The sequence below is a fragment of the Haemaphysalis longicornis genome, unplaced genomic scaffold (genome assembly GCF_048455015.1).
Source record: "Haemaphysalis longicornis isolate Haplotype H1 unplaced genomic scaffold, Haemaphysalis longicornis Haplotype H1 scaffold_7, whole genome shotgun sequence".
In the NCBI taxonomy this organism is placed as follows: domain Eukaryota; kingdom Metazoa; phylum Arthropoda; class Arachnida; order Ixodida; family Ixodidae; genus Haemaphysalis; species Haemaphysalis longicornis.
This window is the reverse complement of record NW_027526422.1, coordinates 28,284,613-28,310,415: the sequence shown is the minus strand read 5'-3', so window position 1 is coordinate 28,310,415 and position 25,803 is coordinate 28,284,613. Positions and strand designations below refer to the sequence as shown.

Sequence of the window (25,803 nt, the reverse complement as noted above, 5' to 3'; positions counted from 1 at the left end):
CTTTACTGAATCTGTTACACGGGTTAAGTAAAACGTAAGTGCCATGCGGCAAAGACACTTTTCACCAGCGGCGATGTTCTCGGGTTGGGCTTGGCGCCTGGTATCGTGTCACGCTCCCTCCGCAGCAGGTTTCTCGCCCCACAAAAACCGGCTCCCAGTATAGAAAAATTCACAAAAGAATAAGAAAAGGTCCTAGGGCCTTCATATTTTGATGCAAGACGGTATTTCAGTAAAACATGCTGTTGGGTTAGTTGGTGCATATTGCCTTAAAAAAAAGGGGGCGCTAAAACCACGACAGCAAAAGAGAAGAACGACGAGACAGATGCGCTTGTCTCGTCGTTTTTTGCTTTTTCTGTCGCGGTTTTTAGCGCTCTTTTTCTTGGTGCGATACAAGATGGCCTTATTTTCCCCAAAAATGTCTTCTAAGCAATGCATTCGTACTTCGAGGTGAAGCTAACTTAAAAACATTGGTTTTAGGTTGGTTTTTGTAAGCTCGCTTTCCTCATTGCCCATTGCGCGGTGAAGCATCGTCATTTACGGAGAGCACGATTACAGAAAACGTCTCTAACTCAATTGTGATATCTTAAGTATCCTGAAACAAATATCGAAAGTGTGCCGACTTTACAGTTACGTAGATTATCATCTAATTGTCATAATTAGTTACTTTACAGTGAAGTTGTAGACGTTACAGAATTAACTTTCGGTGTTAGCACATAGCCATCTACGGAGGGAGTATGGTTACAAAAAACGGCTGTAACTGTTGTTTTACCAAAACTACACGAAAACAAATTCAATGATAATTAGACACCAAGACGGCGTTACGCACAAGAAAGAAGCCATGCTAAACGGAATTTTCACGAAGACAACCCACAGCTCTGCTGTTTCAGTGTAGAACTAGGTTGATATTTTCGCGTTGTCGGCAAGGTTTGGCAAAAGGAAAGGAGGCAAAGGGTAGCGTCACGAAAGGACTCGCGGTCCCTCGGCGCTTTCGCAGGGACCCTTGGATCTGCGGATCCCCCTTTGAGAAACACTGCTCCAAAGCATTAACTGAGATCCTGTGCCTTTGTTTGTAGAGTGAAGAGTATGCAAGTGTGATTTTAAACGATTTAGGAGCGTTTGATATTTTACGTTGAAGCACCGGGTCACTTATTTAATTTATTGTGGTCCAGAAACTGCCCAGTACCCGGCTGTGCACGCTATTTTCGTCGCGTGTTAGACATCGCTGTGATCATCAAAACATCGGTGGCATTTAATCTCCTTAAATTGTGTACGATCCTCCATAATGCTAGAGTTGTGTAATATCATAAAAATTAGTAATAGTGAGCACCAGTGGTGTTGAATATTCCGAAAGGAGGGAGAATGCTTCTATGAGAGGCGAGAACAGAAGACATTTCTCGAAACTTCTACAGCAGTGAAACGTTGGCGGTTGGTTCGCCAACTTCGTTCAAAAGGTAATTACAATGTTCAAGAACGGCGGGGGAGCTGTAGTGCAATGGCTATAGAGGGGCCGAAAGGTTGTAAAAGGGCTGGGGCAGCGTTGCTGAACGACAACGCCAAAGGAGCTCGTTGAGACCATTTTTTTGTTTTTTTTTTTGCACATACCGATGTAGCCTTTCCTGTCGAATGGCCATGGAAGCATAGTTCTTCAAAACCTGTTGCCCTTTATTTTAATAGATACTCCAGGGGCGTACGATAGCCGTAGATGAAGATGACCTTACCGCGAAGAGGACGTCACTACACTCAATCAACCGGCAACACCTTGGCCCTACACAAAAAATGCCCCAATTTACGCGTTTTCATAAGCCTTCTGGGCACCCCATCGCGTCACAGAGTGTGCTCGCCTACCGACAGTCACCTACTGCGGTGGAGAAAAATAGCGGGAAGCGTTTGCAGTATCTCTGCCATTACATTTTTTTTTTGGTCTCGCAGGGCGTACGGCGTGACATGGACTCAAACGACAGAAAAAGGCGCTATCACCGCTGTGTGTGTTTTGTTGTGTGGTCTTCTGGTACCCCGGACGAAAACAACATCACGAAGCAACCACGCGAGGCGACCGATTGCGTTAGTGCGTTCTCTTTCCTTCGAGGGAGTACGGAAAACAGGTACGTTCAACATAACTGCGTGTCGCTACTACAAAACAGCAGTAAAAGCTGCGCTTGACGTGGATATAGATATATAGAGACAAAACTTTGAAAAGCATTCTCCAGTTTGGCCTCTCGTTAGCATTATTTACACTAAATCTATTGTTTCATCTCTCTCTCTCTCTCTCTCTCTCTCTCTCTCTCTCTCTCTCTCTCTCTCTCTCTCTCTCTCTCTCTCTCTCTCTCTCTCTCTCTCTCTCTCTCTCTCTCCTCCCCTCTCTGTGTGCGTGTGTGTGTGTGTGTGTGTGTGTGTGTGTGTGTGTGTGTGTGTGTGTGTGTGTGTGTGTGTGTGTGTGTGTGTGTGTGTGTGCGTGTGTGTGTGCGTGTGCGTGCGTGCGTGCGTGTTTTCAATGAACAGTGGCGCAGTATTTCGCTTCAGCAAATGTACCGTTTTGCTTACGTCTTATCAGAACGAAAATAGCAACGTGCACAGTTCTAACCCCTGTCAGAGCAACCTGAGCTCAATATTGAAACGCTGGCGAGGCATTGACTGTTCTTTTCCGCTCTGCTGCCCCCACTCTTTCCCTGACACTGTTTCTAGCTTTATGCCTACCACGCAAAGAATAGCGCCTCACATGAGAGTGGCGTCATTCGCTCCAGACATTCCCTATGCACGTCCGCTCATTCCCAAGAAGTTACACACGTAAGAACTCTTTCGCCGTCAGAAAACGTACAATTTCCTCGTTCCAAGGCGCGCATTTTTACGCTAAACCTTTTGTCAGCGCGCCACGGCGATATTAAAAATCGACCCTTTGTGGAGATTCTCGCTTCTCAGAGCTCCGGGGGGCACCTGCTGCGTTCGATCAATCCAGTACAGCGCATGGCTTCAGTTTTCAACTGAAGTACGCGGCAAAATCGACTGCACACGAAAGATGCAAAGCGAAGAGCAGGGAACTTTAAAAAGTAGTGGCGAATCAGCAGTTTCGCAAAAACAAAAAGAAACTTTAATCGGCTTAAAGACTTTAGCCTGCTGTTCGTCGAGCCCGCGGTTCCGGAACTTCACCTCGGAACTTCACCATTTCCTGTCTACGCGCTTTGACGCGCCCACCTGATTCACACCTGGAGAAGCGGCAGCGTCGGCCTGGTCGTATCTAGGTGCGACAAGACGCGGAAGGCGCTATTTTATCCACTCCTGGCACTCCTAAAATTCTACTGGTCTTATCTGCCTCCTCTATCTGCCTTCGCGGCCGTTTCACAAAGGATGCAAGAGCGGCTGCCAGCTCCCCTACACTTGGGGGTGTTGCATAGCGCGCATCCGAGCTCCCAACGAGCTTCATCCTTCAACATCTGCGCTTCCTCGCGCAGCATTCGTTACATTGACACTAGCGCTTAATTCCGCTCCCTAAGAACGTGACAGGTGAAATGAGGAGCACCTTCCAGCGCTACAAAGCTATGTTGCTCCAGAAAGATGCAAAGTCCTGCCTTTTTCTCTCTTGTATCTGTTTTCTTCATTTCTTCTGTCATTTTCCCGCTTCGACGTGTTTGTGCAAAAAACAGTGGCTGTAGAAGTTTAAAATTTTTAATCATCTCTCGTAATAGCTATCATGGAAGTAAAACATTCGCCACAATAAACACATTGAAAAAGAAGGCTGGTGTTGTGACCGATGAAAGGCGATCGATAATGCAGTATTGCGGCTGTTGTCATACGTCATCACACACACAAAAACATTTAAAACAGCAAAAAGAAATACGTGAGATGAAAGCAAAAATGCCACAGCAGCAGCTAAATGCGCCAGGTGAAGAGCAAGTTGCGTGTACTTTTGACAGGCTCCTGAGACCGGTAAAATGTGTTCTCGCTGCAGTGACGCCTACCACCCGTCGCGGGAGCTGGCAGGTGACGCGCCTAAGCCCGCTAGCCGGGCTCTGGCGACACGCGCCGTTTCCACGCGAAGCCAGCTCAGCACTAAACTAGCGGAGAGCCTCAATTTATTAGGCAACAACGGAGACTGGCGATCCTTGCCTAGTATGCCAATGCAGCAGGGAAAGTCGACGCATCCTATCTTTCCCGATGTGCTGTTTTCTTCTTTCGTTTCCTTTAACGGGGGGGGGGGGGGGGGTATCAGGCGAGATCATTACTATCGACACGGCGTTTCTCGGCCGTTCTTTGTTTACTGCGCAGTGTCTTCTTGGAGAACGCCGTGGACCTCAGCTGTCGAGAATCCTTCCCTCTTTCCCGCAGCCCTCTCTTCGTAATGAATGATGCCGGGCTCACAGCATGGGCCGGGGCGCGCCGTGGGCCCACCAGCAAGAAAGTAGACTCGAAGAACGCACGGATGACGCTAAGACAGCTCCGGGGCTAAGGGGCAGGCGACGGCCATGCGGCAAATGTCTTTCGCTCCGCAAGGTCCGGCTGACCCACGCGTCCACCCTGGTGGATTCGCGCCGGTGGGAGCCGCACGGCCGCCGCCACCTCTGTCCCGGGTAGCGCCAAGCGCCCCTTCTTTCCTCCAGTTTTCCGTTCCTGCTAGTCGGCTTTCCCGCACGCCTCAGAACCATCACTCAAGGGAGGCGTCGTGAGTGTAAGCTCGGCACACAATCCCCCCCACCCCGCCACCTCCGCCTTCTCACACCCCCGGCCGTTCTTCTCAATTCTCTCGCCGCCCTGGGTTTCGCCGCGGTGGCCGCTGTTGCGACCGCCCGGAACAGGCGAGACGAGGTCTTCTTGTCTGCGCGCAATCCCCCCTGACAAATGCGCCAGACACGCGCCCCTTCCCTCCTCTTCCCCGGGCGGACAGGTGATGCCGCCTGCCCGAAATCCTTCAAGAGGAGAGCCAACAACGGGCTCACACGACGCCCCAGGCGACAGCGCGAGGCTGGAAGAGGCAAGCCCCGGCTGGACTCCCGAATGACGCCGATGAACTTTTCCATATTTTGGACCCGTCGACGCTCTTTCATCCCGCCTTCGTCCCCTGCCCCCTCTTCTCGTCGTACTGCGAGTGAGCAGCGCTTTTGAGCGCCCTGCGAGGCACTGAAGGAAGCCTGCGGTTTTGTGTCGTTTTGGTCATTTTGTTTCGTCACCCTCAATCCCGCCCCGGCGTTATTTTTCTCCCGCGCTAACGTCTCGCGCGCCCGTGGCCTCCAAAGGAGCCGCGCGTATATGGGGGGACCCCCGGTGCCGTTGTTGTACATCCCGAACACGGACTAGCTTTTAATCTTTGCAAACGGACTGCCGTTGTTTCGAGTCCCTCGCATCAGATTCGTCCCGTGCCAGAAGAGAAACACGCCTCTTGCGACGGTATTCCTGGCGTGTCCTTCCGGTGCAGGCTTTGTTTTGGGCGGAGAGCGACGCGCGTGCCACACCATATATTTATTTGTCCGAATAAATACGGCGTCTATTTTTCGCTGACATACAGCCTTCGCCTTTTTCGCGCTTTCTTGTTCAAAGCCGGCCATTGTCAAAGGCTCTATTTACACCGTTGAGACGATCCGCCGCATTTTAAGTGTGGACTGTAATTTTTCCTCCTGTTAGCCTCACCTTCGGTGACATGTCATTTCACTTTTTATCTCATTTTTCAGTGCTTAGTGTGTCACGCTTGGCACTCTTGCGTCGCATGACCCTAAGTCGATGCAAGTATTATCTTAATAAGACCGCGCTTCTACCTTATTTCGCGCTTGAATCACGATACAAGCGTCACAATAATGGCAGTGGAAAAAATTAAAGCCATAGCACTCGATGAATTGCAGAGCAGGGATTCGCCATAATGGGCTTTAGCGCCGTTGTCCGCTCACTGCTGCCACGCAATGCAATTCAAATTTCTCGCCTTCGCGGTGCTCGCACGCCCCTTGCCTGAAACTGCGTCAGTGGGAGTTCCGTTCATTTTGGACTTGCTTTTCCTCCCGCACGTGCCGGCGTTGCGCTGCCACTTTTTTTCTCGCTTGATATCGTAAAAACCAACCCGACGAGCATTCCTAACTAAATGAACGCGGGCGCTGCCGTTTAGTTACGTATATTTTGCCTCAAAAGTACCGTAGTTTTCTTTGCGCTAAACAACAGGGAGATGTATGACAGGCGCCAGCGGTTCACAAGTTTCAAACGCTTCTGACTATATAAACCGCTTGGCTTTCGAAGCATCTGGGTTACGTCGCGACGACAGCCGGTACGACGGAACGCCGTGTGGCTCTACTGGGGTCCAGCGAGCGAACTGCGACGACAAGGCGAGCCCCTAAGTTGCTCTGCACTTCAAATTCTGTGAAAAGCATTGTGTCCCCCTCAGAGGCAGCCCAAACGGGCGGGAGGGGTGTATGGGTGGCAGTGTGTGTGTGTGTGTGTGTGTGAGGAAGGGGGGGGGGGACTGAGTAAGCGTGCTGCCAACGCTTAGTTCACGTAAAAGCAGCGTTCGCTTTGCATCATGCTGCAGACCACCGTGCCTCTCCAAACTAAACTACGCAATTCGACACCATCGGACGACCGCGGAGAAGCCGCTTCACCGCATAGCTTTCACTGCAACGCCGCTTCTTTCGGTCAGTTGCCTCCCTTTTCTGAGATGCGTCGTGATCAGGAGTTCATGAGGACGACATCTACGACGTCTCCTGCCTCGTTCACCGCCGTTCAAGTGTAATCCATTTACACGCGACCGGGAACTGTGCGGGCTTGTCAACGCTCCTGTAGTGCTTCGAGGCAAAGGTCAACGAACGAATCAATCACTTTGCTGGAAATGGTGAGAATCGTGGGGTAATTCATCGAATATATCGCGATAGCATTGCGACTTGCTGCAAATGACAAACGTATTCTGAGAGGCACGGTATTCTAGGCAACGTACGAGGAGAGAAACGCTGGTACAACTAAAAGATCCGCCTAATTAATTATTGCCCGTGGACGAGGTGTTTCATCTATGCCGCTAACGCTGCCAGCGCTCGTTATTAGCGGGCTTTGCTCGTGTCGTATATAAATATCCCTCTTCGGTGCACTTCTTTGGACCAATGGTGCCCCGCGGTCGGGTTTTGCGTAAATCTACTGCTAGCCTGACTCGGCTAAAGTCTTCGTCTGGGGCCGCCACCTGAGAAAAAGCCCTCAGTGGTCAAAAATCGAGGCTCGAACGATGTCTGCCCTTATGCGTTCTTCGAGCAGCATAGCGAGCGCCATCTTCACGTATAGCTCGCGTTTTTTGTGCGTATGTTTGTCTCCGTAATAGGTTCCAGAGCAACCCCCTCAACGAGGTTGTCCGGCAAGAAGCTTTACTAACTAGCCCGGCAAGAAGCTTTACTCAAGGCACAGCAACGCGCTGCTCACCTCCAGGTGAGTTCCGTCTTGTCCCACTTGGCCCCCTGGAGCGCGTATCGGCGGACCCTCTCGGCGTGGCCGATGACGTCGGGCACTCCGCAGCGGGGCCTCTTCATCATGGCCATGGTGGCTTCGTCCAGCTTGCCCGTCGGACTCAGGCCCGCGAAGCGCTGCATACGCTTCAGCGCCGACCGGAAGCCCTGCTCGGTGCGCAGGTTGTCTGAGGGAAGCACCGCGTTGCGGCTCGTGTCGCCCATGTAGCCGAACCGCTCCAGGAAGTTCTGCGAAGAGGAGAACAGGCGACGTCATGAGCGACGCTGAACCACACGGCGACGCATTCGTTCACAAACTCTCTACAACTCAAACTACTCAAACAAGCAACTACAACTGCGAGAGACGAAATTTTTCCGTCTCCCAACCTGGCTACAACCCGATATCGCGCAGAACACAATTTCGCTCTCAACTAGGCCTTAAAACTTAACCCTCCCACCTCGTTCTATCCCTCCTATTTCAAAGGGCTGTGGGTGAAACGATGACCAACGCTCAGCTGGACGTTCAGCAAGTACTGGTTCCACCCAGGGCAACGACCTACAAGTCGTCATTTGGCCTCCCGGACTATGACACCACATCAAGTTCTTCACTGCTACTACTACTACTACTACTACTACTACTACTACTACTATTACTACTACTACTACTACTACTACTACTACTACTACTACTACTACTACTACTACTATATGCAAAAAACCCTTGTTAGAATGCAGTTGCTTTATTCTAAGTCTCCCTTTATGCAAAGTGTTTTATAGTCCCCAATGGAGTGCACAGAGAGCAAATCATCACCGCTTTTAAGGAAGCACCGGTTCTAACGAAGTAAGTTTCCTGCCAAGAGGATTTCTTACTGCCCCATGGCGCTCTGAACACTCAACTCATCCCACCTGCGGTTTTGTGAACATCTCGTGTATTCGCCCGTAGCGTAACGCAGGTACCCATAGCAATTGTTGCGGCTCTTTAATTACCACAATGCGTCAGTATGACCAATCGCTGCACGGGAAGGAAAAATGAGGTTAATGACGAGGCCAGTCATATGCTTTGACCCAACACTCCGATTTGGGATATCTAGCGTGTATTGCGCAATGTCACAAGGCAAACCACACTTTTTCGAGTAAAATCATATGATGTGCTTTGGCATTAGCCGACTTTACCTTCCTGATCGCAGAGAACCGTAATTCAACCGAGTTGTGGAGAAAAATATCCCCGGACAATTTTTAAGCGTTCACAGGAGTAAAACGAAGTGGTTGCGAATGTGCGAGGAAAAAATGTTCTTCCAACTAACCTCCTCTTTCGGAACAGTTACAGGAAATTCTTTGAAAACTGCCTGAAGATTATGAAACAATGCGGCTTGTCTATTGCGGCAATAATGGGTGATCTTTTTCTCAGCTATTACTACATATTCCCGGCTTACCTTCGAATTGTGCTGTGCTCGTGGTTGTGATCAGTGAATCGCTTTTATGGGATAAGCTGTGAATATGTGAACCGGTTATACGAAAATGAGACTGCGCAAAGCCATCTGGCAAAAAAACCCTTTCTTAACCTCGGCGGAAAGGCAAAAGTTGGCTTTGCCGCATTGCGTACACATGCCTCCCTTCTCCGTATAGCGCGCACACTTGGGTTAGTTTCTTTGCAAAACACCACAGCTGTGCAAGAAAGCAAGACGCTACTAATGTGTGCTAGCGTTGCTGCGTGTATCAAGTACGTACATACAAATGACCAAGTTTCCTTGAAAATGCGTCAAACGGCAACAACCACCGCTAGGCTTCCTGGTTGGGTTCCCCACCACTTTTGAAAGCAGGCAAGTTGTCCCCTGCTCATACACTATTGAGAACGCCCGGTAACGTAGATCGGACGACCTTTCGTGGGCTGCCGATATTTCGAACCTGTTCAATAAAACTTGTTCTCTAAAATAAAGTAAAAAAAGATCTATGCATGGGCAACATTGAATGCACTGCGCTTGCCACGACTACTTTGCTAATTGAAAAAAGCTTGTCAAGGCAAGTCCAAAAACCATTTATCTCGTTTTTAATACGAAAGTGTTTCATGCCGGGATCCACGAAGATCTGACTGACGTCATATCCGTAAGAGAAATGACATTGCCAGAAAACACGGCTGCACCAGGATTCGAGCCGGGGTCTCCGTCGCCGCAACGGGAGGTTCCAGGCGCTTTACCGACTCCGCTACGAGCTGAAGCGCAGACAGCTGTATGAACGCGCCATATATCTTTCTATAACCTCCTATATTTCGATGGTGCTGCCGTCTAAGAGAAGTGAAGCGAAGTAGTGCATCACGATGCTAATGAGCGCCGACAGTTGGCGCCAACTGAGCTCGTCGTAACGCAACCGTCTCCCGTACACTCCACGGAGCAGGGACGCAGTGGTCGCACATTTGCGAAAGCGACGCGCCAGCAGGTTGTCGCTCGCCAAGCATACCCACAAAACCGCCCCGCAAATCACGCTCTTTCGCTGCAGCGGACCGTGAGTTCATTAAACGATTCGCTGGCAACCCGTTCGGTTTCGTTCGCATGGTTTGCGAGCGCGTGTGGTTTCATTCGGGCTTACGCAGTGCTCCGGCGCGTGCAATCCAGTGTCTAATGTTGATGCGTCTGACAGTGCCATACCGACGAAATATAAATAGCGATGTGCAAGTTCATATCGATGCAGAATAAACATTCAACTGATCCTGTGAAGGCACATCTCACTTTCGTGTTTTACCGATTCCGATGAAAGAGGGATCAACCACACTTTTCTCACTCACTCACTCTCTCACAAATATATACGAATCGATCGAGACATATTAGTTATATACAAAACTAAAATGTCTTGCTCAGTATATATTCGTAATACTTACCTCCACATACGACAATCGCGTAGAGTGAACTAGCTAGTTCGTAGTACCTTGTGTTTGCTACTACATCATTTCGTTGAATTTGTTAGTCGATAAGAATGTTTTTAATAACAAGGCGAGTAATGAGAAAACAATGCTGCCCTTTTGTGCGCACTATAGAATTTATTTGCTCTCTTTTCTGGCAATTAAACTAGATTTTATCTCACTCCGTTTCCAGATCAATAGTTAAGCGCCGTGATAACAGCGCTTCGTCGTGGCAGCGCGCCGACGGATTGGGGGTGTAGCTGGAAGTGTTTAAAAATGCATCAGAGGCGCGTGTGCTGATCCCGTTGTGTCGGGTCACTCTTCAGTGGCTTCACGAGGACACTTTCAATGCTTTATACCGCTCTCCTGCAGGTACCCAAATAACCACTGGCGTAAAGAAAAGAAAAAACAAGCTCAGCGAGGCAGTCAGACGGAGGGGATCATCGAATAAGGTCAACGACAACGCTGCTCACACGACAACGCCCGTTAATAACAGCGGCCTCAACAGGGAGACATCATCTGTCACGATTACGCAGTCCGATAATTGTGACGGATAGAGGAATCCGCGACAGGTTGGTCGTTAGAAAGGAACCCGCCTTATTTATCGGCGGATGCATACTGCACGCGCGGCTGACGGGATCGCGACCGATCATTAAAACGGGATCGTGCGGGGGCGACAAAGGCACCATAGGAGGCGTATCGGCGCTCTTGTTCCGTTCCGCTTAAACAGAAACCAAACAGAGGCGACGGCTCCTTCTCACAGGCGGGAAGTCCCCCGATGATTTCCGAACCGAGAGGCTGAATGAAGCGGTGATAAATCGTGTAACGGCCTGCCGGCTTCCTCGGAAGCACAGCGAAAGGGTCGCCTACAGCCCCTGACGCGGTGTCCTGGAACTTTGCGAAATTATTATGAAAAACTGCGCACTGGTAGACAGAGTATGGAATGTAAATGCTGAATTAGTGGAATGCTGCCGATCGATCCGGAAAAAAAAAATATGTTTTTGTTTTAGTCGGGGCAAACAAGGAACAAAATAAAAGAAGGTAAGATAGCAGAAATGAAAACAACAGAAAAACACCGAATGCACATTCGAATCTTCGCGACGATATTGCTCCATTTTACAGTGAAAAGCTGTTAAGGACTCCCTTCCATGAAGATCCTGTCTTGTACGTCACGTCACCGAAACCCAGCGCGCGTCGCAGGTGTTTCACTCTGTTCCAGCGAAGTGAAAAGGACTAACAAGGAAAAGATGAAAGTGCAGGTTGGTCATTTAAAAAAACCAAAGCCCCTTTCGTTAGAAAAAGATGGTTGAAACGCGTAGTTTCGACCGTGCCGGATTGGCGCAATTCAACAGACGCTTTTTTTCTTGAGGCGAATGATCTGCCTTCGCTTATCATCATCATCATCATCGTTTTGTGAAACCCATTGCGTAAAGTTGCCTTTCCTGCAGGGCATTTTGGTGCGACTTCGAACGCCATCAGTGAGGCCTAGAAAGCTTCGCTTAAAACAAATCGCGCCATCGGCCTCAACCTCGTCCTGTAAAGGGTTTTTCACTGCTACTATATTCAAAATTAAAGAAAGTCAACCTCATCGTAGAGTGCACCATGGGGTTGAACTTAAAAGGACCCAGAAAAGCTTTGTGAAGGTGGCAATAAAATGCATTCAGGTGGTAGAACACATAACGGGGGATTTTTGAGCCAAGTGTGAGCCCCATACGTTGTACGGATAATTTGAAAACAATTTTTGAAGATCGCCTTTCTCAGCCGATGAGCGCGCCGCCGCAGCGAGCCGACCGCGGCTGACGCAACGGCGAGGCACCCCCCTGATTCGGCCGATCGTCGGTCGCCGGCAATGTCACTGCCATTGGCTTCCGGTTGCTCTTCCTCCTTCCTGCGCGATCCCGAGGCAAAGGCGGGTCTGCAGCGATTGACGCGTGCCTAGGCGCAGGAATGTAACTAGCGGAGAACGGAAGTCGAGCGTCGCGATGTCACAAGTCTATTCCCAGTGTTTCCAGCTGCTTTGAAAGAAGCAGAGAGGGAGGAGGAATCGATCGGCAAGGGGGGAGAGCTAGGTGCACTTAATTTCTTCTGGCGCAGCTAATACTGCATGTAGATCAATAAATCCAACGGCATTGCATCGCTATATTGGTACTACGCGACAATAAAGGCCTTTTGTACCTTTTACAAAAGGCTTTTCTGGGTCCCTTTAAACCAAAAGAAGCTGCCGTAACAGCATTTTAACACTACCACTCGACGTTGTTGTGTACCTAAAGACAAAGCCCTCCGATTTCGAATACCTTTCCAGTGGGAAGGCCACCAAGCGGATGTAGAAAAACCATTGAACCGGTTCCACCCAACGTGAAAGCTGTCAGGTGAGGATCAGTGATTCGACAAAAGGGTTGTGGCGATTGACTACTTTCAGTATCAGCCTGACGTCGATACCGAAAGTAGTCAAGAGAGAGCCCGTAGCCCCTGAAATTACATGTGAAGAGACACTGGTCTGGGTTGTGATTAATTTCGGGCAATTAATGCGTTAATTCATTATGTTTTTTTTTCTTATTTTACGTTCTTGTGTTTCTCACGAAAAATGATGCTTCAGCCATGACTAAGGCAGTAGTTCTGGCTGAAAGGAACCGCTTATGGTCCCTTCCGGAGTTTCATCAGGCCTTTCTATATTGCATAGACCCGTACATGAGAATGAGGCTGCCGGAACGACTACCTCGCCGACTGGAGACGTTGTACCATCGACTGCGCCTTAATGCAGCGTTTACAAATTCGTTTCTTTGTCGTATAGCCCAGACTTCCAACCCATACTGTGACAACTGTGGCTCACCCGAAACCGTCGAACATACATTACTAGAGTGCTCTGCTTATGCTGAATCAAGGGGCCGTTTACAGCAAAAAATTGAATGTCTCCAACCTGGACCATTAACGTACACTAAGCTTGATGCTTGGACCATTCCACTCACCGTCCTCCCAGCACAAAACCCTGTCTGCATTATTTGAGTACCTCGAGGACATTGGCGTCGCTACAACATTGTAGCCATCTCCCTAGCGTGTACGGTCAAGTTAGTACTCAGCGCCCTTAAACAGGACTCTATTGATTTTTAATTTTTTCTTCTTTTCTTCTTGTCTCCTACTCTTCTTCTTCCATCTACTTACTTTGTTCCCGTCTCCCCCTTCCCCGCAGACTAGCATGTCGGCGAATTCATGCTGGGAAACCTCTCTGCTTTCTCTGTAATAAAGAGTCGTCTCTCTCTCTCTCTCTCTCTCTCTCTCTCTCTCTCTCTCTCTCTCTCTCTCTCTCTCTCTCTCTCTCTCTCTCTCTCTCTCTCTCTCTCTCTCTCTCTCTCTCTCTCTCTCTCTCTCTCTCTCTCTCTCTCTCTGTGTTCTTGTGCACTTAATCGCGGCCTCGCAACGGCAGCCTCCGTGGAAAGGCGCAGCTCAAAGATTCCCCCGACACTTTCATATGAGTAACGTGTGCCTGCGCGGTGCAGTGGGATTGACGTCGGATTCGTAACGCGAGGGACCCAGGTTCGATACCGACGAGGCGAAGCGGTGATCTTTTCAAAGCCTCTGTTTGAGTGCGTAACGCCGGGTTGCTCTAACGGTGTCTGGATACCGTGACCCCGGACGAGCTACAGCAACAAGCTGGGTCCCTAAAGTGTTCTGCACTTAAACATATCCGTAAAAGCACTTGAGCCCATAAGCACGTCTCATGGTCGTTTGTACGTGTTTCGCCAGGGTGCATCGCATGTCCAGTTGGTGGAGTAGAGATTCCATTCACCCTGAATGCGTTGACCTAGCTCGCTGCCTCTACCACGAGAGCAAAAATAAGCCTTATTGATGCCACTGAGGGTACGCACCTCGTGGTTTACACAGTACGCATTCCGTGCAAAGAGGACTCTCTCACTGCCCTGCTGAGCACGAGGTCGCAGGTTCGATTCCCGGCCGCGGCGGCCGCTTTTCTGATGGAGGCGAAAAGCAAAAACGCCCGTGTGTACGAGATTTCGGCGCACGATAAAGATCCCCAGGTGGTCAGAAGTAATCCGGAGCCCTCAACTACGGCGCGCCTCATCGTCTGCGTTGCGTCGGCGCGTTAAACCCTACAATCACTCAATCTTTCTCACTGACTCCCTTCTGGTCAAGAAGAATGGGCCGTCCAGCACTTCGTTACTGATACGGTGGGCTTACAATCACCGCTAATATAACACGTTGGTTTTTTTTTCTGTTTTCTTCATCCGTAAAGCAGTTTTGATTTGACGTATCAAGATCCGGGAACATAATATATCTGTGCACACGACCAGGAGTTCGTGTCCCACCCATATTCCTAAATTTCTTGTAAGAGCATCCACGCTTCAGCGAGCCTGGGTCGTTTTCCTGAGTTGCACATGAATGATGAGTCACTACGCGCCCAGTTCAGCGCCTAAGTTGCTTAGTTTAACATCTAAGTTCCTCGTATTCTGTAGAGGCTGGCGATTGAGAGTGCCAAGGGGCCAGTATAATAAAAAGTGTGCGCATAATAGGGCTTGAAATGATATTAGGTACGCTGGCTCTTGTATGCATCCTCCCCCCCCCCCCGCTATCTTAATTTATTTTATAATCTTACTCCACACTACAGGGAAGCGGAGGTCGGCCATAACTCCGGCCTGAAAAACTGCTCCCGCGCGAATCAGCAGTGCCGCGACGAAGCGCCTAGCTCGACGCGAGGTCGCAGCGGGTTGCGTTGACGCGATCTGACATGACTGCACGCCTGCTGCAGCCGCCTTCGACCTCGCCAGCCCGTCGGCGGCGCCTGGTCGGCGGAGGAGATAGTTCGGCGGCGGGCCGACAACCTCGCACCCGCGCTGTCATCAACAGCCGAGCCGACTCCGGCTCTGATTGGATTACGGCTCCGCGCGCAGACGACACCGCGACCGGAAGCCGAGAAGCTCGGCTTCTGATTGCGGTCGCTGTAAGCACGCCTGCCGCCTCCGCACTACTGTGGTGGCATGGAAACTAGCAGCGGACTCCATTCCCGTGACTGTTCCTTCTCTTCTGTTTGTCGTGTCGTTCCGATGCGGTTTGCTTCTTTCCCCGGTTCTTCTGTCCCCGCGAGAAAAACGGACGCCATTTTCTGCCCTGCGATAAATAGCCCGTTTGTTGTCACGCTGTTGGGAAGTGGCGAGTAGAGACAAGGGTAGAAAAGTAGTGAAACCAAAAGGGGGGGAAAAAAAAGAGCAGGACGAAATGAAGTTCGAGCTGGTTGCCATTTGAGGTACGTGATCCGGCTTCGCCCCTTTTCGTTTTGTGTGCGTAATTTTGTGCCCGATTGTCTCTACGGTTCCTTTCAAACACAAGGTACCTGTAGGTACGCAAACCAGCTTCAAATTTTCCTGCGTGCGTGGCCGCTACTTGCGTAGATTTAAAAAAATGAAGCACACTTGTCGGTGTCCAATGGAGTGAGAAAGAGGCAAGTAGAGATACAGTGGGGAGAGAGGAAGAGGAGCGCCAGGGGGCGCTATGATGGAAGGGAAAGCGGGGGTTGCAAGAACAGCGTGGGATCGAAAAGAGAGCGTGGACGAAGACGAGGAAAGGCAACAGGAGACAGGGAGGACCGGACCGGAGTGGTGGAGGAGGTGGTTAGGTGGCAGAGGCAGAAGAAACGCTGTCATCTTTCTGGCATTTTTGGCGGGGAAGGAAGCAGACACACGGTCATTTTTATACCACGAACTTTCTTGACAAGCACTGGCCCTGCAGAATTTATTTCTTCCTGGTTCTAAAATCAATCGCTACAATTAATGAAGCCGCACCCCGTAACATGCCGGTAATATAAAAGCGGAGAAACAAAGTGTGCTTGAAACGAGGATGGAAGGAAAGAAGAGTGTAGAAGGAAGGCAGTAAAGTTAACCTGGCTAGAGCCTAGTTTGCTATCCTGCACGCGGGAAAGGGAAAATAGGCAAAAAAGATAAAGGAAGGAGTGAAGAAAAGTTGGAGCAGACAGGTATGCCCAGCGCTGAAGCACTAAACGTTCAAGTTCGGTGATTGACACTGGAGGCTTTCAGTCTATAGTCCGGTGTTTAAGTTCGTCGCACGTAGAAAGCGTAAGAGTTCATTGGTCGCCTTCTGAGCGGATGACAGAGAAGGCCAGTGACACAGAATCTTATCCTCCGAAAATGGCCGCCCAGAGCCTACGTTCCTCAGTGCTGACGACAGCTTCTTCCCTTCAGGCGAGTAGTAGCGTGGCACTCGCATAAAACGAATAACCTAAAGAAATCGTGATCGTGTTTCATTTCAGTTTTCTGTTTTCTTGTTTGCCCATCTAAAAGGGACTTGGAACGCAACTGAAAAACTATTTTGGAAACCAATTTTTAAGGCGAACCTCTGTATGCCTCACTGATGACGTCCGATGTCGCGCCAGAACGCACTACAGGAAAGCCAACTTCACACAATGGGCTTCACAAAACGACGATGATGATAATAAGCGACAGCCCAGCAAGCACCTCAGGAAAAAAAAAAAAAACGCTTCCCGTGTGCGGAATCGAACCTGCGTCCCTCGCGTTATGAAGCCGATGGGCGTCAATTCGATTGCACCATTCCGACGCGGTCTTGGATTCGATCTTCGATTCCGATCTTGGACTTCGACTCGACTCAGGTGTCATGGGAGAGAGCTTCGCGTTTTAACCGTCTTCCCCTTAACCGGCGTTGATTTTTACTCTTTGTTTTTCAAATTCGAAGAGCTTGCTCTTCCCGAGTTAACTAATGCGACAGAGCTGCAAGAATCGCCGGTCAAATTAATTTTCCTGATTATTTTTCAACGTCACGTTATTTTTTTATACAGAGGGGATATCACTTTAATTTTGACCGATCTTATCTGGTCTCTGTCATTACTCCTATTCACATATTCCCCCCTCCACACACACACAAACAAAACCGAATTAACTTATGGCCGCGCATGCACGCCTTACAAGCGTTAAGTAGTGCCGCGTGACAAAACATGCATTTTCAGAACTTGTCATAATATTACTCCAAATTCTATAGAAGAAGTGACAGCTGGGCTAGCTGGGCTTCTAAAAAAATCAGTTGTGAGTCAGCGATGTGGTTTGCCGTTTCTTTCGCTAGTGTCCGTGTTTAAGTTTAAGTGCGCTACCTTCAAGATGTTCCAAATTCTATTTCTTCTGTTGTGACGCCCTTAACTTTACTCCCACAAAAGTATTAGAAAATTTCGCAAATAAATTTTTGTGTTACGACGTATAGCGGTTTGTACAAACAACTCGAAGTATGTCGCAAAGTACAGTAGGTATGTCAGAAAATACGCGCGCACACAAAATAACGCGTTGACATGTCCGTCTAAAGTGACTATATTTTTGAGTAAAACTTAGGACGGGGTAGAAGTTTATTCCCGACAATGCATCTCTTCAATTACAAAATGCGAAATGAAAACGAGGCGCAACACTAGACGAGACCGAATTTCCGAACAATCAGCCATGCTGTTGGACGTTTCAGTACAGCAACATAGATCAAAATCAAATAAAATCCCGAAGGCACGTACCATCATTTTGGCCTTCTTGGTAGCCGTCGGCTCCGGCCGAGAAACCCCGGCGCAACACATACACACAAACAGTACTAACGACACGCATTTCACGTTCTTCGCCATAGTCGTTCGATACACCCCTCCACAACTGTAGCCTCGACGCCACAGTTTGCGCATTTCCAAAATTTCGCGGTCGCGACGGCAGCAGCTCGAGACGGGAACACGTCTGAAGGGCTAGCCCGCCTCGCATCAACAGTGCGACGGGAAACAAAACAGCCAGGTGTCCGGTCGCAGAATCCGCTTGGGTGACCGACTTCCAGCGGCATTTATACGTCCGCTCGTGCAGTCTGCTCAGGAAGCTAGGGGTGGAACGAACAAAGGTGCGGCTGTTCTCCTTCCTACTGCGTACACAAAGCAGGAATTGGCGTCCCTAGCTTCTTCGAAGCACAGCAGGCCGCGCCTTTTCTCAAGAGCGTCGCACATGTAACGCGCGAGAAGCCAGATCGAGACGCGTCCTACCACATGTCACGCCACGTGCGAAGCAGAATGGGCCTCGAGCGAGCGGGACGTCAGGCCATGAGTCGCGTGGTCAACACGTGGTCTTGCTTCCGGATGCAGTCCGATTCACCTTTTTGCGTCGCCATCTTTCTTTCGCGCCTTTTAAATGCAGAGCATTTCAGTAACTCACGATGTCACCCGCGTTGACGTCCGTAGGCGTCCGTAGTCGTAGTCCGCACCCCTCCGCCTACACTATATATAAAAAAAATACTATCCGGCGCCTGGTTTCGATCCCTCGACCCTGCGGGCGGAACGCAATGTACATGGTGCTCTACCCACTGCGCCACAAAGCCGACACAGAATGGGAGGCTACGAACGCGCCTTATATCCTTGACTCATTCAAATTACTGCTGACGAGCGCCCTCTCGTCAGCAGTTGCCACAAGTGCAACAACATTAACGTAACGCAAACTACTTAACGTCGCGCGCCCCCGGAAATGCTCTGCATTTGATCGTGCCCCTCGCGAGGGGGATGTTTCACTGCGTCGCCATGCGAACAGTTTGCCATTATAGTTTCCACCCGCTCCGGTCGGTGTCGCCACGGTTCAAACCACGGCAGGGGAGCTGCGCGGGCGTTCGTTGATCGGCGTGCGTTCCGGCGTGGTGGTTTGATTTCGAGCAATGCTATACGCACTACGTCGTGCGCTCTGGCCGGAAATTTCTATGCTGAAACCCCTCAGCGGTGGTCCCCTTTTTCGTACTGTATCAATACCAGCTCACCGAAATTTCCATTGTGGTGAACTAGGAAGTTCAAGAAGATTTTTTAAGGAAGTTCTGGTTTTTTACCACGGGCGGAATTCATGGACCCCGTGAACTAAGAAGGCCGTAGAGATTTTCTTTCTGGAGTTTTGATTTTTTTTGTTGAGAAGAACTAGAAGCGTTGTTTGGATGAAAATCTCGAGCGATTGCTTAGTCACTCGCACCACGAAGCAATCGGCTCCCGGCTATAGATAACTTCGTTCCAAAGTTGCCTGCATTCCGTACCAGCACGGCGGGTGATGCAAACTTGGCACAATCGATCGAAGGCGCTCCTCCCCCGCCAGCGGGGGTGGGGGTCCCGCACGTAATGGGGCGACCGGAAGGACACTTTGGCCGAGCGCGCGGCGATCATCGAGGCACGCACGCCACGGCGTCGGCGCTGAATTAGACGCCGATCGACCGGACGACCTGGCGACGACGCTCTAGTGGAAGGAGGACGACGTCGCTGATAATAGGTTTGCTTTCAATTTCGCCTCCTATCCAAAGGCTCGTCGTCTAGCATTACGCGAGTTTACACGACCGACACTACGCCGTCTCTTCGGGGCTTCTTGGAGTCGAGAGGAAGAGTGGCGGCTCTGCGCTACCGCGCCAATCACGCTGTCCGCGTAAGTGGATGGGTCTTTCGCAGTGCCGCAGCACTCTTTCGGAAACGCGTCGTACCCCCGTTTCCATCAATTACAACAGTCAGTTCACTGCCAGCGGAGGGTCACTCATGCAACAGACAGCGCCAGCAGGTCCCACACTTTTCACTTGGTAGTGGGAGCGTGTGGCTGCTGTATTAGGGAACGAGATAGTTATGATAAAGCCGAATTATGTTTATGAAGACCGCGTTGTTAAGAAGTTTTAAAACTACGACATATATGCCGCTTTATGGAACGGACAAGGGCGATATTAACATTTGTTCGCACGGAATGACGCAGCAGGAAGCCTCGAGAACATGGAGGAAGTGCTGAACCCGTAGAGTATAGGTATGCACAGCTGCATAAAATTAGTGCACAAATGTTTTCCCAAAATGCTGAGATGAAGAAACTTTCTCTTGCTGCACAGCTTTAGAATAAAGATAGGGAGACAGAAAACCTGGTTAAATTAATGCTTTACCTCCCCCCCCCCCTCCATTGCAATGCTCTCGGTGCTGTGGGCGTACAAGTGAGAGTGAACAGCGGGAGTTCGGCCTACGAGTGCGATGTTTGCTTAGCCAACCACTGAAACCTCTCAGCGCTACCATCTCTAGGGTGACACGACTAGCTTCATCGTTACATCGCCTTAGGGCCTTGATTCACACTCTACAATGTTCGCCATACCATAGACAATGAGTAAAGAAGCGTAGCCACCTTCCGGTACCACCTAAGTATAACCGATCCAAACTATAGACAGTAGCCCTCCACCATATACCATACGTTAGCCGGGGAACCTCTTCTAAGACAAAAAAGGAGACTGTAAACCCCACGGTGAATCGGATTTTAGACGCCGGGATGTTGATACGTGATATCTAATCAAACCCCATTTGATTTCGCCGATAAACTCGTTCGTACACCAGCCAGCACTGAATATGCGCCCCGTTTGTGTTTTGGCTTTCTTGCAATGCTCGGGTCTCGGGCAAAAAAGACGAATTAAGAAAGCCGTGCTATACGTAAGAACACAAACGAATGCACGTGTCATGCGTTCAAGCCAACTCTGCATCGCCGCCAAGTTGGATAGAAAGGGAGCACGGTGCTTGGCAAGGGGTCTGTGGACGCCCTGCAGTCCTTTCATGAATTGTTCGGTACCCAGACCCCCGCTTGATAAAAACAAACATAGGGCATCTTATAGCGTGCATTCACTGGAGAGGCACGCATGCAGGCAACCAAGTGAGTGAGCCGTTACTGATTACGTCGGGCTGCGCGTGATGGCGGTAGTTTCCCGTGCTAAGCACGTGATCTGTGTTGGACGTTCCAAACTCTACCCCACCGAACGCCAAGTAATGCCTTGAAACCAATGTGAGTGCGATTAATAACATCTCTGTTGACACCACCGTTGAGAATCGGGTTGAAACGGAGCAGACGACGCACGCCAGTGTTTTTTTTTCTTCGGCGTGCGGGAGCAGTGGCACGAGCCGCACCATGTCCGGTGCGCATCGGCCATGTCCGTGGCTGTTTCCAATGTTGCCAAGCGAAGAAATTGACAGCTAAACTTTTCAATGAATACCACCTATAGAGGACCATCCGGTTCAACGAGCCTCGTCGCAGCTAAAATGGATTATTGAGACAATATGGAATACAAATATGGCGTTTAAAACATATTTACTCACAAAGCCACTGTTTTGCAATTGCTAAACTTGGCTGCTCCCTTTGTTATTCCGCGTTCCGCAAGGTCTCTGAGCTCAGCAGGCGTGAACGCAGCGCTTGGCTCGTTCCTCCTGTTACCAACACAGCTCGCGGTAGTGAAGGGTGTGCGGGGTGGAGCCAACGATGTGAAAGGGAAGACCAGAAGGGGGAATTCCCTTCCACTCATTCAGAGGCGGCAGCAGCAGCCTTCCACGCGGGCCTAATCGAATCACTCGTCGTGTTGTTCTCCGGATTGCAGCGAGAGCCCACAAGCCGGCTCGTGCTCCCCCAAAATCCTCCCTCGGGTCTCGTTTGGGCCAGATCGGATTTCTCTTCGCGCAACAACCGGACGCGCGGACGGGATCGCGGTCTGCGCGTGTCATGCACTCGGGACACCCTCCACTACCAAAAGCTTTCGCGGGTCGATCAAAGGACGCCACAGCGCCATATTCATCTAACTGGAGTAAAGCAGTCAGGCGGCTTCGTAGAGGAGTTTACTGAGTGGGCGACCGATAATAGCCACGGATATTCGAGGAGCCCTTTGTTGGCGTAGTCTTTAAAAACAGTGGTCTTGATTTTAGTTTCTTCGTCCTGCGTTAGACTAACAAAAGGACAGAATATGATGACACCGCGAGCTTAATTGCACGGGTACGTACTGGTTTGCCAACTCGAAAGGCAAGTTTCATTGCGCGTCGGAAATGACATTAGGTAGACCTGAACGTTAGTCGGGTCACTATAGTATCGACCTACGTTCACGAGTCGATGTGCACGGCTTCAAAATGCCTAAATATGTTGGTTATGGTTTCAGAAAATACCATCGGCTTGCGAATCGAGAAACAGTCCAGCTTTCCTCTCCCGATCTCCGACCAGCTTCTACGTGGCAAGCAGAGTCCCTGCCACTTCTACGCTTAGACACTTTTTCTCCTAGCACCCTGGGTTCCTGTAGGCCTACCGCGTCCGTATATGTGTGCCTTTACTTCTCCATGGAGCATAAAGAACTACAAGAGGTTTGCTTTTAATGCGAAAGCACTTCTGAAGGTTATAGAACTTGTGGCAAGTAATAAAAAAAATGATCAGATTATGTATCGTCGAGCGTCCTAAGGTGCGCGAATTCCAGACACTATTTTTGGAAAACGACACCGAAGAACCGAAAAATGCATCAAGTGAACGTTATAATCGCCCCTCACGGGAAAACCAAATTATCTCTGGGGACATTGCTGGCGCTAGGCGGGACAAGGACGAGAATTTACACACACAAATAAAGTGCACTTCATTTGTGTGTGTAATTTCTCGTCCTTGTCCCGCCTAGCGCCAGCAATGTTCCGAGTAAAAAACCAACTAGCCCCATTTCAAGCTCTGGTTATCTCTGGGGGCCTCATTCGGTTTTATAACCGCGAAAGCGTTCTGCATCCTCGTTCCGAAAGCCGCAGCTTAAATAAGAGCTTACGTACTAATCTCTGTTGGTGTGTACGTTCCCGGTAAAACCGCACGACAAAAGGACGCCGGTGTAGCGTGTCCCGGGACGCCAGATAAATTTGGCGAACTAATTGAACCGAGCCGTCCTCGCATTCAGCGCGCTTTATATCAAGCTATATCTACGGCTTTCTTATATCCGCAACATTTATAAACGTAGCCTACATTTTGATGTGCCAACAAATCTAGTAGCCAAAACACCTGATTTCGCTTGCTTTTAACTAGTGTGGAACTTGTACCCAGCTCTCATCAACGAGTCTGTAACGGCGAGATTGAAATGAATGTTCGCGGAAGGTCGTACTACTAATAATAGCTCACCTCGCTTGGCGCTCGCGCTCTTCCGATGATGGGTGAAACTTTATTAGATGACATTCGCGTTTCTCTTCTGTTTTCGCTCAAACGTCGGGATGTCTGCGAAAACATTCCAACGAGTTGTGCCGTTGAGTAAAGGTTGTGTTTTCATACTGAAAGCGTGGCTTGGAGAGTCGGCAGAAATTGGTGGTCCGTGTGTCTAATTCTCTGTCCTGCGGCCTACTCCTCATACAATGACTGCGTGGACCCGAAATGACGCTAAACTACATTTATCTCCTTTTCGCATTAGCCGTTATCCGCAACGATTCCCATCTGCCCGTGGTCCCCTTCCACCGCCATCCCTTTTCCGCAACAATCCTCATCCGCAGTGCTCTGCTCCCTGTGTTAAAAAAGTTACCAACGAGGAATTACATTCGTAAACTACATTCTTCGGGGAATAGCATTCTTTGAGGAAGTACAAACGAGGAATTACTTCTTATATTACATTTTTTAAGGAATTACATTCTTCGGGGAAGTTGCAAACTAGGAATTAGATTCTTTTGTCACATTTCGTACAAATAGTTGCGAAAAAAATGTGTTTCCTGAAAGTTTTGTTCGACAGCGCTTCCAGCCCCGCAAAGACGTCATTGTTTAGCAATCACAGTTCAGAGAAACTGCGGTCATATTTAAATGCCTATAATTTCGGCGCGTATACCAACGCGTTATCTGGTTAATAATTTTACGCGATGACGCTCATAAGCGCCAAGATACCTATATGTTCCCATTTATTCGCCCAGCAGTGATTCGCCATAATGGCCTGTGGCGCCGATATCCGCTCACTCTTACCACCCATCACGCTCTTCGCCGCCCTGTCTCCTTCCTCTCCTGATGAATTCAACGAAGGCTTGTCCAATGCAATCCAAATTTCCCGCCTTCGCAGTGCTCGCGCGCCCCCTGCCTGAAACTGCGCCAGCGGGAGTTCTGTTCTTTTTGTGCTTGCTTTCTCTCTCTCTCCTCCCGCACGTGCTGACGTTGCATTTCCACTTTGTTTCGCTTACTATCGTAAAAACCAACCCAACTAGCGTTCCTGGCTAAATAACCGCGGGGGGTTCCCGGTTAATTACGTATATTTTGCCTCAAATATACCTGCAGTTTTCTTTGCACTAAACAACGGAGAGATGTATGACCGGCGCCTGCGGTTCACGAGTTTCGAACGCTTATGACTATATAAACTGCTTAGCTTTCTAAGCCTATGTGGGGCGCCGCGACGACGGCCGCTACGACGGAACGCCGTGTGGCTCTACTTGGGTCCAGCGAGCGAGCTACGTCAAGGCGAGCCCCTAAACTGCTCTGCACTTAAAAAGTGCCGATACTCTAAAACACTATCTAGTGACACTAGCTCTACTATGCTGCACGTGGCCAGTGTGTGACGGTCACAGCATTGATAACGCTCGATCGCATGATAGTGTAGTTCGCTGTATCAGAATCGCAGCTTATTGGAAAGGGGAAAAACAAATAAGAAGAACAGCCACGAGCGCACGTACGTGCAGACGGAAACGCTCCATCTCTGTCACTTGTGGAGAGACGCGAGCGAGACCCGGCAAACACAAGAGAGGAAAATAGACGGGCAATGTGCGTTTGCCATCTCCATCTTTTTCAGACCGCTATACTGCGAGGCGAGACAGAAAAAGAGAGCAAGCATTGATTGAGACGTACAGGCGGGCTGTTAATAAAAGGAGGAGGCACTCCGAAAACGGAGAAGGGGGCGTTGCAGACGAAGTCAGGATTGAGCCGTTTCTCTGTCTGTCCCGGTGCGCGGAAGGGGCAGAGCTGCCAGCTCACGCACGGCCGCGGCCGCGGAAACAAGCACATAGAAAAACCAAAAGAAAGCAAAGGGAGCGAAGAGCAGGGAGAATGTCGAGAGGAGCGTGTTGGAGCAGAACGTCCGAAATCCGGTGCTCAGCTGGCACTAAACTATACGCTATGCGAGAAGAAAAAGCACGGCGCCCGGCTATGCCGGAAAGGGGACGTACGCGAGAAACAAAAGGCGCTCGCGCTCTCTTGATCACTTTATAGATCGCCGTGGTTAGAGTTTACCCTGTGCACCATTTTTCTTGCCTCTTTTTTGTACTCAGAGCCGCTGAACAGTTCGCTCATACTTCAAGCTCGATCCCCGTTGTTCACTCTTTTTCGCCTCCCGGGTGGTACGTACGTCACAGTATTTGCCGGCACTGTGTCGGGAGGTATAGCAGAGGTAAAAAAATTGGCCGAGTATCTGTTTCTTTCGTTGTAAATGTCGACGCAAGACGATAGTAGACCGGCGTCCCTGGCAAATGAATGCATCCCTTCTCTTTCCCGCTCACCTCTCATGCTGTTCCTCTCCCGTCTCGTTCCTTCCAAGATAACACGCTAGAGGTTTACTCGAGGCAATGTAAATTTACCGCGTTCCACTGCCCCAAGTCGGGGGCCTCGATGCCAGCGCTGCCGTACGGCGGAGACGCGCGTGAATCTAGGCGCCCTACTACAACGTTAATAGAACCACGTTGCCCTACTCCACGAGCGTTCCAAGCGGAACGCAAAACCTATGTAGTGGAACCTTTCGTTGCCATTGCCATTTGATATT

General features: G+C 49.9%; 1 protein-coding gene across 3 annotated transcripts in view; it reads right to left on the bottom strand.

Moving 5' to 3' along the window:
- Positions 1–25,803, bottom strand: part of LOC144144974 (matrix metalloproteinase-2-like) — a 238,219-nt gene that overhangs the window by 92,525 nt on the left and 119,891 nt on the right. For 2 of the 3 annotated variants that reach the window (XM_077676473.1, XM_077676475.1), the window contains exon 2: positions 7,372–7,643. In XM_077676473.1, the coding sequence (XP_077532599.1) occupies positions 7,372–7,643 (272 nt within the window). Of the gene's footprint in view, positions 1–7,371; positions 7,644–17,815; positions 18,077–25,803 lie in introns of those variants that run through there. The other variant, XM_077676474.1, reaches the window with a different exon arrangement.